A 12,723-nucleotide genomic window follows, 5' to 3' on the forward strand; every position below is an offset into this window, starting at 1 on the left:
AATTAACCAAAAAGAAACACAATCATACCCAAATTTTCATATCAACACGGAATATATATTTGACACATTTTTACTTGATTTACACACTGTCAACTGAAAACAGCTGAGACCCACTTTGGGCCTCGACCCACAGGTTGAGAACCACTGCACAGGTAGACTGAATTGAGAGCTTGATCCTTAACAGATTGCTCTTATATCATGGAGAATAAGTGATGCTAGAAACCTCAGGATGAATTAGTCATTTAGAAAAAGTAAAAACAGGAGCTGTACTGCTCAGGAAAGCTGAGTTTTCATTAATGGCGGAGCCGAACTCCAGAGGCCTCCGGCCTACTTGAACCCCCGGCAATAACACGAACTAAAGTGAAACCAGAACATGAAAACTCGACGGTTAACAAAGTATTAAAATATTTACTTACCAATTCAATGCAAATACTCCTCTGGCATATCTGACGCAAACTAAGAGGAGCTCTGGTTCACCGCCGTCTTTACCGCATGCTCGTGGCTGAGAGGAACGCGTGAAGTAGATGGTGCAGATCCGCGCAAAGTGCGCATGCCTGAAAGAACGCCCGGAAGACCCTGGGACAATAAATGAATCTATCTCATTTAACTGAAGCGGTATAACTTAAGTTAAGCATGTTCCCCAACCCCAAATTTCTACTTAATTATTTAATATTAGTGTTCACAACAGGTTGATGATTTCTAAGTTTGGTTCACTAATCATTTCTTATTCATTAGTATGTTAGCATTTACAGTGTAGCTGACTTTTCATGTATCACAATGCAAATAAAAAAATATTCTGTACTGACTTCGTGATACAATTATAATGATTCAGGATGCATTATTGCACCTCAACAGTTTTCTTAAGACATGTCAGGGGATGGACACATAAACATTTCCATGTCAATGAATATATATCATGAAGTTAATTTATTATGTTGATCATTAATAAGCACAAATACTGTGGTACTATACGGTAAATCTGGCTGGAGGAGGTACTTATGAAAAACTGAGTGCCTGTGCAAGAAGACAATTGAGGGAAGGTATCAAGAGACCCCAGACAACTCTGAAGCAGCTTCATGAAACAGTTTCATGGTGGAGTGGAACAGAGAATTTTCGTACATAGAAAAAGCAAACCAAATCTTGGGTCAGTTCTCCCATGAGCCTTCTGGCAAAATGGAGCTGAAATGTCATGTTCAGAACATTCTCCTCTGTGCCACTCAATCATGAAGCTGTGTAACTTTTATTTGGGACAAGTATTGGCCAGATATGCAATGCAGAGCCACACAATCAGCTTCCTTTCATGAGGCAAGAGCTTTTGCACTCCATAAGAATTTTCATGATAGTGCTGTGAGACCAGAAAAATATGCAGTGCTAATTTTTGAAACATACCTTCCAGTGCATTATTTCATGTTAGAAATGTCTAGCATTGTTTGTAAGTCAGGAAATATACCCAAGTCCTGGCAAGAAGTTATAATCATACCATTTCTATACCAGGAAAGGATCATTGTGATGCCAACAACTACCACCTGATAGCTCTGACGAGTAGTCTTTGTAAAAACCATGCAGGGCCCTGGCGAATAACGTGTGTTTATCTGAGAACAAGTTGAGTGAATGCTAGTGTAGTTTCAGATGAGGCAGGAGCACTTTAGATTAGTCAGATTGGAGTCTCATGTATATGATGGTTTTATCAGAACCGTGATTGCTAACCCTCAGGGAAACATTTGTTCTGTTACTTGTGTTTAGTTATAAAATCAGCAGCATAATACGAGTGAAGTGCCTGCAGCGGTGCGAAGCTCGCTCTATGGTACGGGGAGTCCCAACAGGAAGTACCAAATTTGAGTCCACAGTGAAGCAGGAAATGTCAAATGTCAACACTTCCTGGATCGACACTTCTGGATTGACAGATGAGATCCCATGGAATCTCACACTGAAACAGGAAGTGCCAAATTTTGAGTCCAGAGTGAAACAGGACATGCCAAATGTTGAAGACTTCCTGGCATGGGTGGAGCTAGAGTGGAGGCCAGGGTTGCACTGGACTCCCCTGAAATCTGATTGGACACAGATGATTGACATGTCACGGCACCACATATCTGCTGCATTTTGAAATCAGTGAGTCACATTGACTGCTGGGTTCCTCCTGTTGAGAATGTTTGCCTCAGATTTGAACTGAACACATCATTTGAACCATGGACTAATAATGACGCCAAAGTTATATGGTGAGTAAACGACCATATTTTATGCCAGAATGAGGTCCAGGTTGTTAAAAGCGGCATTTCTCCTTTAATTTGCTTTGCTTTATATATGCGTGTGTCTCCAGTGATTTTTAAACAAGCAGCCAGCTGTTGATTAAATAACCACTTAATTTTGCTCTCTGAGTGACACCGGGATGATGCACATGCGCCTGAGTGTTTCTCAACTGTACTCAAAAGTATCAGAACACATGGCATTTCACACGTTTTAATTTGTTTATATCATTTCCAATACAAATAAATAAATCTAAAGTTAAATTCCTTAAACTCAAACTGAAAGCAAATGTCTAAAACTGATATAAATTAATTAAAAATCCAGCTTCCTTATGGAGTGGTGTAGAGGAGGATTTTCCTCCTCCCCATCACTGAACTTTCAGCTACAATTTGCCAAGACGTACATTTGAGATGAAAGCCTAGATTTGATGTTTTGGTGAAAGAAACTTTTATATTTCTTCATAATTGAAGTAAATAAAGTCCAAGACATATTCAGTGACTTGGAAATGTTCATGTTTTCATCCCCTGACTTGTCTGAAGAAAACTGGCAATAAAACTGATTATTATTTATAGGTTTTATCATGTTTTAGAGATTTGCTTTCAGTTTGAGTTTGAGGAAGATAATTTTAGAAATTTTTATTCTTTATATTTTTTTTGTATTTCTTGTATTTAAAATGGCATAAACAAATTAAAATATGTGAAATTCCAAATGTTCTAATACTTTTGGAGGGCACAGTATCCTAACCTTATGATGAGTGCAAAATGAGTGTGGTATTATTACTGTTTTGTTTAAAAATGTTTATTTTTCACTGTTGCTGCACTTTGTGTGAAATCATAGTCATATCATATTGATATGACAATATTGAATTATGGTAATTTGGCCATATTGTACAACCCTACTGTCAGCTAGCTGAAAAGTGAATATTAATTTACATATACATAAAAAAATGGTTAAAGTGGCAGGGGTTAAGAGAGCTCCAATTGGGGGGGTCTGTGGTGTGGAGCCCCCCCGAAGCCGAAAGGTTTTCCCCTGAAGCATTAAAAAAAAAAAAAAATCCAGAAAATCACATTGTATGATTTTTAAATAATTAATTTCCATTTTATTGCATAAAATAAGTATTTGACCCCTAGAAAAACAGAGCTTAACAATTGGTACAGAAACATTTGTCTGCCATTACAGGGGTCAGACGTTTCCTGTAGTTCTTGACCAAGTTTTCACACACTGCAACAGGGATTTTGGTCCACTCCTCCATACAGATTTTCTCCAAATCTTCAGGTTGGAGTTTCAGCTCCCTCCAAAGATTTTCTATAGAGTTCAGGTCTGGAGACTGGCCAGGCCACTCCAGGACCTTGAAGTGCTTCTTACGGAGCCCCTCCTTAGTTGCCCTGGCTGTGTGTTTGGGGTCATTGTCATGCTGGAAGACCCAGCCATGACCCATCTCCAATGCTCTTACTGAGGGAAGGAGGTTGTTTGCCAAAATCTCACAATACATGACCCCATCCATCCTCCCTTCAATACGGTGCAGTCGTCCTGTCCCCTTTGCAGAAGAGCACCCCCAGAGTATGATGTTTCCACCCCCATGCTTCACGGTTGGAATGGTTTTCTTGGGGTTGTTCTCATCCTCTAAACATGGTAAGTGGAGTTGATTCCAAAAAGCTCTATTCTGGTCTCATCTGACCACATGATCTTCTCCCATGCCTCCTCTGGATCATCCAGATGGTCACTGGTGAACTTCAAATGGAACTGGACATGAGCAGGGGACCTTACTGCCCTGCCTGCAGGATTTTAAACCATGACAGCATCATGTGTTACTAATGTAATCTTTGTGACTGTGGTCCCAGCTCTCTTCAGGTCATTGACTAGGTCCTCCTGTGTAGTTCTAAGCTTTCTCAGAATCATCCTTTCCCCACAAAATGAGATCTTGCATGGAATCCCAGACCGAGGGAGATTGACAGTCGTCTTGTGTTTCTTCCACTTTCTAATAAATAATCATAACAGTTGTTGTCTTCTACCAAGCTGTTTGACTGTTGTCCTGTAGTCCATCCCAGCCTTGTGCAGGTCTACAGTTTTGTCCCTGGTGTCCTTAGACAGCTCTTTGGTCTTGGCTATGGTGGACAGGTTGGAGTGTGATTGATTGAGTATGTGAACAGGTGTCTTTTATACAGGTAACAAGTTCAAACAGGTGCAATTAATACAGGTAAAGAGTGCAGAATAAGAGGGCTTCTTAAAGAAAAATTAACAGGTCTGTGTGAGCCAGAATTTTTGCTGGTTGGTAGGGGTCAAATACTTATTTGCAGCAGTAACATACAAATAAATTATTAAAAAATCATACATTGTGATTTCCGGATTTTTTTATTTATTTTTTAGATTATGTCTCTCACAGTGGACATGCACCTAAGATGAAAATTTCAGACCCCTCCATGATTTCTAAGTGGGAGAACTTGCAGAACCGCAGGGTGTTCAAATACTTATTTTCCTCACTGTATGTTTTTGTTATTTTTGAAAAAAAATCGATCTTTGGATGTATTAATCGATCTGTGGGAATAGAATATGTCTCTGTAGAATTTCCCTATGATTAAGCATATTTTACATTATTGCGCTGCTCTTAATGCCCACAAGGAAACGTTTTAATCCCCCTGTACTTTGAAGGATGTTTTTAACTATGCTGCCAGCACTAAATGTTAAATGTTAATGTTTTTTATCATGTGTGCATCTGAAAAATCTTAATTTGCTATTTTCTTATCTGTGTAATTTAGTATTTATTTGTTTAAGTGATTTATTTGTATTTCTTCACTACCTTTTTGCCATGAAATAGCCATAGATGCTGATGTGGCCTCTACTATACACTTCGACAAGAACATAACTTCAACAGATGATGTATTAATATTACACTTCCAATACTACATGAACACTGAATAAATATCATTATTATTATTATTATTATTATTATGGTAGTTAGAGACAAGTATATATTTGCTGCAAGTGCATAAATGTCAAACAAGGTCATTTTAATAGATGTCAGTTTTGTGCATCATTGAGCAAAGCGATAAATCAGTGTTGTTTGATTACTGTTCATTATTGTCTGTGTTGAATCAATGCTATGTGCGTTCTTGATTGATGGCTCATTATTGATTTTCTGTGTGCATGCATCTTTGTGAGAGTGGCAGCACATTAAAGAGCTTCATTGAGCTATTTCTAAATCATGTGGGTTTAAAGTGTGATCCAGTTTCATTGTTGTGTGTCTGCACAGAAGAATGAGCTGAAGTCGAAAATAAATTGGGCAGATGAAAGTTCAGGAATCTGGTGGACAATTTCTGTTGATCAACTCTGTCCTTATCCTGGTGCAAATATAATTTAGTCAGATGGATACAGGCCAGCTGTCCTCAGCACTTGCTCTATCTGCTGTGTACAAGCCATCATAGATACATGCTTTAATAGGTATATTTTCTCTGCATCGTGCTTATTTTTTTTATAGTTGTTCCTGTTCCAGTTACTCAGAGGCCTGTCCTACATCCACCAGAGATACAATCCTTCATCGGGACCTGAAACCGCAAACCTGCTGATCAGTGCAGACTCGGCGAAGCTCAAACTTGCAGACTTCGGTGAGTAGGACAAAAAGTGGCACTTTTTATTAGACAGCGACAAAAATCTGTTTGTGTTAAATTTCATAACTGAAAACAATGCAAATGTTTTACTATTACATTGGTATATTTACATAAATTAAGTGGGCGTCTGTCACCAGCAGTCAACTCCCACCACCTGGAGATACATGACGTGTATATTACAGGATTACACCCTCTAAAGGCTCTCTATGGCATTATCTTGGTCAACACGTGTAATGACTCAAATTAATCATATTCAGGAGGGCTGATTCAGCCTGCATTGTAGTGGTGGCTCCACTCTTTTACAACCAGGTGCTCTGGGTCTACTAGTGTTGGTGCATATCTGTCAGATATTATTATTAGATATTAATATTATTATTATATTATTAGTCATATATGTTCATATCTTTGAGTTAACATGTTCTCACAAGTACCAGTCAGATTACAATGACATTTATTCTCTGTATTTGTCTTCCAAATGGGCTTTCCTCTTGTGCTACCATGAGATCATTCCTAACCCCATTAAACACAATATCTAGACCAGGTAGCAAGCTGGCACTTATTTTAAAGTCAGGCTCCCTGGAGGATGGCATTTTTCCATTTTTTTTCTCTCAGTATGTAACACTCAGGTGTCATAAAAGTTGTATGGCACATTCATGCTGCCAAAGGGAAAGTACTATTAGATTTTTAATGAACACACAACTGTCTCTTTTTCAGCCTCAGCAAACATTTTATGTCATCGCCCTTACTTATTATTGTAGCATCTGTAATTATAATCAACTTTCCGAGTGTGTTTATTTCATCTTGCATGGTTTATTGATTTGTGCATTAATTGAACATTTTAGGATTCAACAGCAACCAGGAGCTTAATTGTTTTCTTGGAAGAAAAACATATTTTGTAGATATTGACTATGAATGACATACCTCTGTCATAAATCAACCTGTCATATGTAAAACAACATTAAAAAAAATAATTTACACCCCCAATTAACATCCCCCCCCAAACGATATACGTATGTACATGGCTGAAATTGACAGAACTCATTTTGTAAGGAAACAAGTATGATCTCCTTTTACACTCAACAAAAATATAAATGCAACACTTTTGGTTTTGCTCCCATTTTGTATGAGATGAACTCAAAGATCTAAAACTTTTTCCACATACACAATATCACCATTTCACCATTGTACCATATCAAGATGCTGATTAGACACCATGATTAGTGCACAGGTGTGCCTTAGACTGCCCACAATAAAAGGCCACTCTGAAAGGTGCAGTTTTATCACACAGCACAATGCCACAGATGTCGCAAGATTTGAGGGAGCGTGCAATTGGCATGCTGACAGCAGGAATGTCAACCAGAGCTGTTGCTCGTGTATTGAATGTTCATTTCTCTACCATAAGCCGTCTCCAAAGGCGTTTCAGAGAATTTGGCAGTACATCCAACCAGCCTCACAACCGCAGACCACGTGTAACCACACCAGCCCAGGACCTCCACATCCAGCATGTTCACCTCCAAGATCGTCTGAGACCAGCCACTCGGACAGCTGCTGAAACAATCGGTTTGCATAACCAAAGAATTTCTGCACAAACTGTCAGAAACTGTCTCAGGGAAGCTCATCTGCATGTTCGTCGTCATAACCGACTTGAGTGGGCAAATGCTCACATTCGCTGGTGTTTGGCACATTGGAGAGGTGTTCTCTTCACGGATGAATCCCGGTTCACACTGTCCAGGGCAGATGGCAGACAGCATGTGTGGCGTCGTGTGGGTGAGCGGTTTTCTGATGTCAATGTTGTGGATCGAGTGACCCATGGTGGCGATGGGGTTATGGTATGGACAGGCGTCTGTTATGGACGAAGAATGCAGGTGCATTTTATTGATGGCATTTTGAATGCACAGAGATACCGTGACGAGATCCTGAGGCCCATTGTTGTGCCATACATCCTGATGCCTCTGCCTCAAATCATCACATTCGTGATCAGCGGCCAAGAATGTATACTTCATGGCATTCATGACTTGTCTTCATTATGTGTAAACGCCGCATAAAGCACAGCCCAAAGTAAAAACGTGCAACTGTTGCATGTGATGCTCATGTTAGATGTGCCATTTCAGTATGTTCCCCAATTTGATCTGCCGTGTGATCATCACAAAGTGGACTTGTGTATTCTCCTTTGGGCAAAACATTTCGGTCTCGAGTATGATGTATCTGTTCTGATAAGATTCCTGGACACTGATGTCCGAGTGCTGCCTGTTTCATTCTCTTGCAAGGAACAGCTGCCACTGGTGTTCAGGTTGGGTCATACAACAGTGTCAAAAGTATTACTGACAATCTAGTTGTAGGACCCACCATCTGTGAGGGACTTCACAGGATGTATACTTTCAGCGGATGTTATTCCACAAGTAGATTTACTGGATTTGAAAAGAAGACTGTAATGAAACTGCTCTTGGAAAATGATGCATTCTGTCAGTTCATGATGACTTTTGGAAAAGTATTGGATTCAGATGATGAAACTCCTCAAGCAGACAGAAAAGGCCATATGTCAGCTGTATAACTCCCATTGCAACACCAGTGGTTTGCACTGTGACAAATGGAATATGCTAACAACAGATATCACTTGGCTGCTGCCATTACAGCAACAAAAATTACAACAAAATTGTAATGTGGAAGAGATCAATGGGAAGTCACATAGGCAATTCCTTCTCCACATATTGACTGGTTGAATGTATGTGGAAACAAAATATCAATTTTATCTTTCTGCCCAAGCATGTGCACCCACTAAAGTACTGGAAATTGTTGTGGAAATCACTGTGAGGGAGAACAGTGAGACTGAGATTATGTGTTAAGAAACCCCTTCATGTGTGTGATGAAGAAATATTTCAGGTTACCATTATCACAAGAAGCGTAGTGTTGAGATGAATATCAATAATTGTGTTTTCTGGTTCAGTTATACGTGGGACTGTCTGTGCATGTTTTGAGAAAACAAATGAAAAATTCATAAAGTTTATACAGTAAGCATTGCTTAACTTAAAACAAAAGAGTGAACATTCATCTTTATGTCTGCACAAATGCCAATACATGACAAACACTAGCCATTTGTATTGAAATGCAACAGAGCTTCTTTATGGGGGGGAGGTCCGTGAGTGTTGTAAAATGAGGCAAGGTTGGTGAAGAACTGTTCACTGCTACCTTTTCACTTCATGCACAACACTGCCACTTTCTGTAAATATTTTTTTCCGGCACTGTTATGGACAGCTGCCTGCCAGAGTTGCTCCTCATTGTCATGTGTTTTTAACCACTTTTTATTATGTATTTTCTTCCTCTACTTTTCTTTTAGTTTGATAGCTTGTAATAATTACTGGTTAGTAAATACATGCTGCTTCACGCGTTATTTATCGTTTTCCTGGTGTTTGGAGTACTTTTCTCTAGCCAGGTCCTGGCCATGGTGGAGCAGTGCCAGGGCCACTTTGTTTACATGAGGGATGAGCTGTTGGAGTTCTGATGCAGTTACCCGCATGGGGAAAGACATGTTGTCTCTAAAGAACTGCAGAGGAAATACTGGGGCTGTAGAGCCAGGAGGTGATGGTGGCAGAGGAAGAGGAGGTATCGGTTGTATCTTCCTTTCACTGTGATGGGGAAAGTAAGATCAATAGTGAACAAAATGGAAGCATTAGCATCACTCGTGAGGAGCGACAGTGTGTTTTGTGAGGGCTCAGTCTTGTGCTTCACAGAGATATGGCTGCACGACAACATTCCGGACTCTGTAGTGAGTTTACCCGGGTTTCAGTTGGTGCAAGGGGATCGGAGCTGCGCAGACAGTGGCAAATAGAGAGGCGAGAGAGTGCTGTCTACATGAACAAGAAGTGGTACAATCACGCACACCTTACCATGAAGGAAGCGTGTGTGTACCCCAGACATTGAACTGATGGCAGTGAGTCTTTGTCCTAATTATGTGCCAAGGGAGTTTTCCCATGCCATCCTCATTGTTTACATCCCACCAATGGCAGATGCATACAGGGCCAGTGATGTCATCACCTCCACAACAGCGAGGCCGCAGACCCTACGCCCCAGTGCTTTCATGGCCATGTCTTGGGATTTTAACCATGTTACCCTTTCAACATCCCTTCCCATTGTCAAGCAGTTTGTTGATTGTAAAACAAGAGACAAGACAATAGACCTGCTGTATGCTAATGTCAAGGAAGCATGCAGTGCCACAGCCCATCTTCCGCTCAGCAAAGCAGACCATATCCTGGTCTGCTTTAGAGCCACTTTACTTTCCTGCAGTTTCGCAGCAACCTGTGATCACGAGAGTGGTACGGAGGTGTTCACAGGAGGCAGAAGACAGTCTTCATGGATGTTTTGAGGTGGCTGTGCTCTGTGATGCACAGAGGAGGACATTGAAAGAATTACGGACTGCGTAACAGATATCATCTTCTATACAAACAACATCATCCTAATCAAGACTGTGCACCATTACCCCAATAACAATCCATGGGTGACCAAGGACATGAAGATGGCACTGAAAAGGAAAAGGCTGCATTCAGGAGTGGAGACAGAGAGGAGCTGAAGAGGGTGAAGGTTGAACTGAGGGGGAAGATCGCAGAGGGGACGGACAGTTACAGGAGGAAGCTGGAGAGTAAGCTCCAGCAAAACAACATGAGGGAGGTGTGGAGTGGGATGAGAACCATCGGTTGTCATGGTAAAGGTCCCCGACATGTGCATGACTTTGATCCACGCTCTTGCACGCACTCTGCCATGCAGGAGTGTAAACTCATTGTAAACTCATTATAAACCATTATAAACTGCACGCAGCTTTGAGCACGTGTGCAAAGAAAATTTTGAAATGTTCAAAATCTCTATCACGCATTAATTACGTGAACTTCAAGTGAACATTACGCAAACAATTAAAAACACTGCATGTGAGTGCGAATAATTGTGTTAGCACACCACGTCACAGCACACCTCATCTGAACTGTTATAACGAGATGTTAAATCTATCATAAACTTTTGCAGCTGCTCAAAAGAAGGAATGAACATGCAACTGATTTACCAAGCTACTACAATATAAACATTACAAGTAATTACCTTTTTAGACAGTTCCAAATGCCTTCTCCACCTCATTAAGCGCATGAGAGAGAGAGAGAGAGAGAGAGAGAGACGGCAGATGAAAGAGTCCTCTGTGATTCTGGAAGTGATTAGAGGTGTTTTCAACAGCCAACTTAGAGAGAAAATTATTAATCCGCTATGAAATAATTATTTTATATACACAGCGTCCAGCGCACAACGCGCTGCATCCAATGGAACAAAGCATGGCGTCCAACTGGAAACACACCAGATGGGATAGTCACAACGAAGTGCGTCAAGTGCACAGATAAAAGTTGTGCAAGTGTCAGGGCACCTTTAGAAGGCGGACCAGATGATGAAAGGAGATCTACATGAGACCATTAAACTAAACCTGCTCTTGAACAGTTTTGGTGACATGGACTCTGCCCACCCTTCCCCCAGCTCCTCTCATTGCTCCCCTCCCCTGTGCACTTACCTCACATCCCTGTTATTACCGACTCCCTCCTCCCACCAACCTGCCACCCACTCACCTCCCTCCCCTACACCCTCATTCTCCTTGACCCCTCTTGCCCCTGCCCACACACCTCAGCCCTCCTTGCCTCCCCAATCTCCACCGGGGCTCTCTCCATCCTCTCCCATCACCATCACTGTTGAGGATGTGAGAAGAGAATTTAGTTGCCTGTGTCCGGGACAGGTTGCAGGTCCTGATGGCCTCAGCCCCAGAGTGCTGAGGGGATGTGCTGTCCATCTAGCACATCTTCAACTTGAGCCTGAGCCAAATGGTTGTTCCTGAGTGGTGGCAAACCTCATGTCTTGTTCCTGTGGCCAATAAGAAGAATCCAAATGCACTTAATTTTATTTTAATTTTTCATTTCATTTTTTCTTTTTTATATGTTGAATTGAATTGAAGAAGATTTATTTTGAACATAACAAAACAAAAAAATAAAACAACAGACAACGTAAAATTAATGTTAGTTCAAAAAGGAGTGAGAAGTCGAAACGTACGTAATCCCACCCCTTCTCCCTGTATAATGATTTACATATCAATCCCTGTTTCCTTAATAATACTATTGACAATCATGATAATAATAATAATAACAGCAACAACTAATAGTAACAATAATAATGATACAATGATACAATACAATTTTAGAAAAAAGCCAAAGACATAAGGAACCCGACAAAACAAAACACAACAGAAAAGATAGACCCAACTAACAATGAACATAAATAAATCCATAAACAAATATAGAAATAAATAATCAATAACAGTTTCCAATGAACACCAAGTAACTCTCACACTTCATCCCTGTATCCCATGAAAACACATTCCTTATATTTTGTTTTAAACTGTTGAATGTTTGGACACTGCTTTAACTCCTCATTCATACCGTTCCACAGTCTCACCCCACAGAATGAAATGCAGAATTGTTTCTTGTTTGTGCGGATTTTGTTTATTTTGAAATTGTATTTCCCTCGTAATTGATATCCCCCCTCTCGATCCTTAAACTATTTCTGTGTTTTTTGGTAAAAGGTCATTTTTTGCCTTATACAAGGTCTGTGCTGTTTGGAATTTTACTATGTCTGTTAATTTGAATAGTTTAGTATTCGTACTTGCTCATTGGTTCTGCAGTTCCCAAGTAACATTAGTTTTGTTTTATTTAAGTTCAATGACAATTTGTTTCAGTCAAACCATATTTTCAGTTTGTTCATTTTTTCAGTAATTTTGTTGGGAAGGTGTCGTGACACGGACCCACAACAGGGGGCGTTAATGAACGGACAATGGATAAGCCAAAAAGTAACAATTTAATGT

At 40.3% G+C, this 12,723-nt stretch overlaps 1 protein-coding gene across 3 annotated transcripts in view; it reads left to right on the plus strand.

Annotated features, from left to right (window-relative positions):
- The window catches only part of cdk14 (cyclin-dependent kinase 14), a 715,009-nt gene that overhangs the window by 299,042 nt on the left and 403,244 nt on the right, over positions 1-12,723 (plus strand). For all 3 annotated transcript variants that reach the window (XM_034173976.1, XM_034173975.1, XM_034173977.1), the window contains one exon: positions 5,720-5,846. In XM_034173976.1, the coding sequence (XP_034029867.1) occupies positions 5,720-5,846 (127 nt within the window). The remainder of the gene's footprint in view (positions 1-5,719; positions 5,847-12,723) is intronic.

This window comes from Thalassophryne amazonica, chromosome 7, assembly GCF_902500255.1.
Source record: "Thalassophryne amazonica chromosome 7, fThaAma1.1, whole genome shotgun sequence".
NCBI lineage: Eukaryota > Metazoa > Chordata > Actinopteri > Batrachoidiformes > Batrachoididae > Thalassophryne > Thalassophryne amazonica.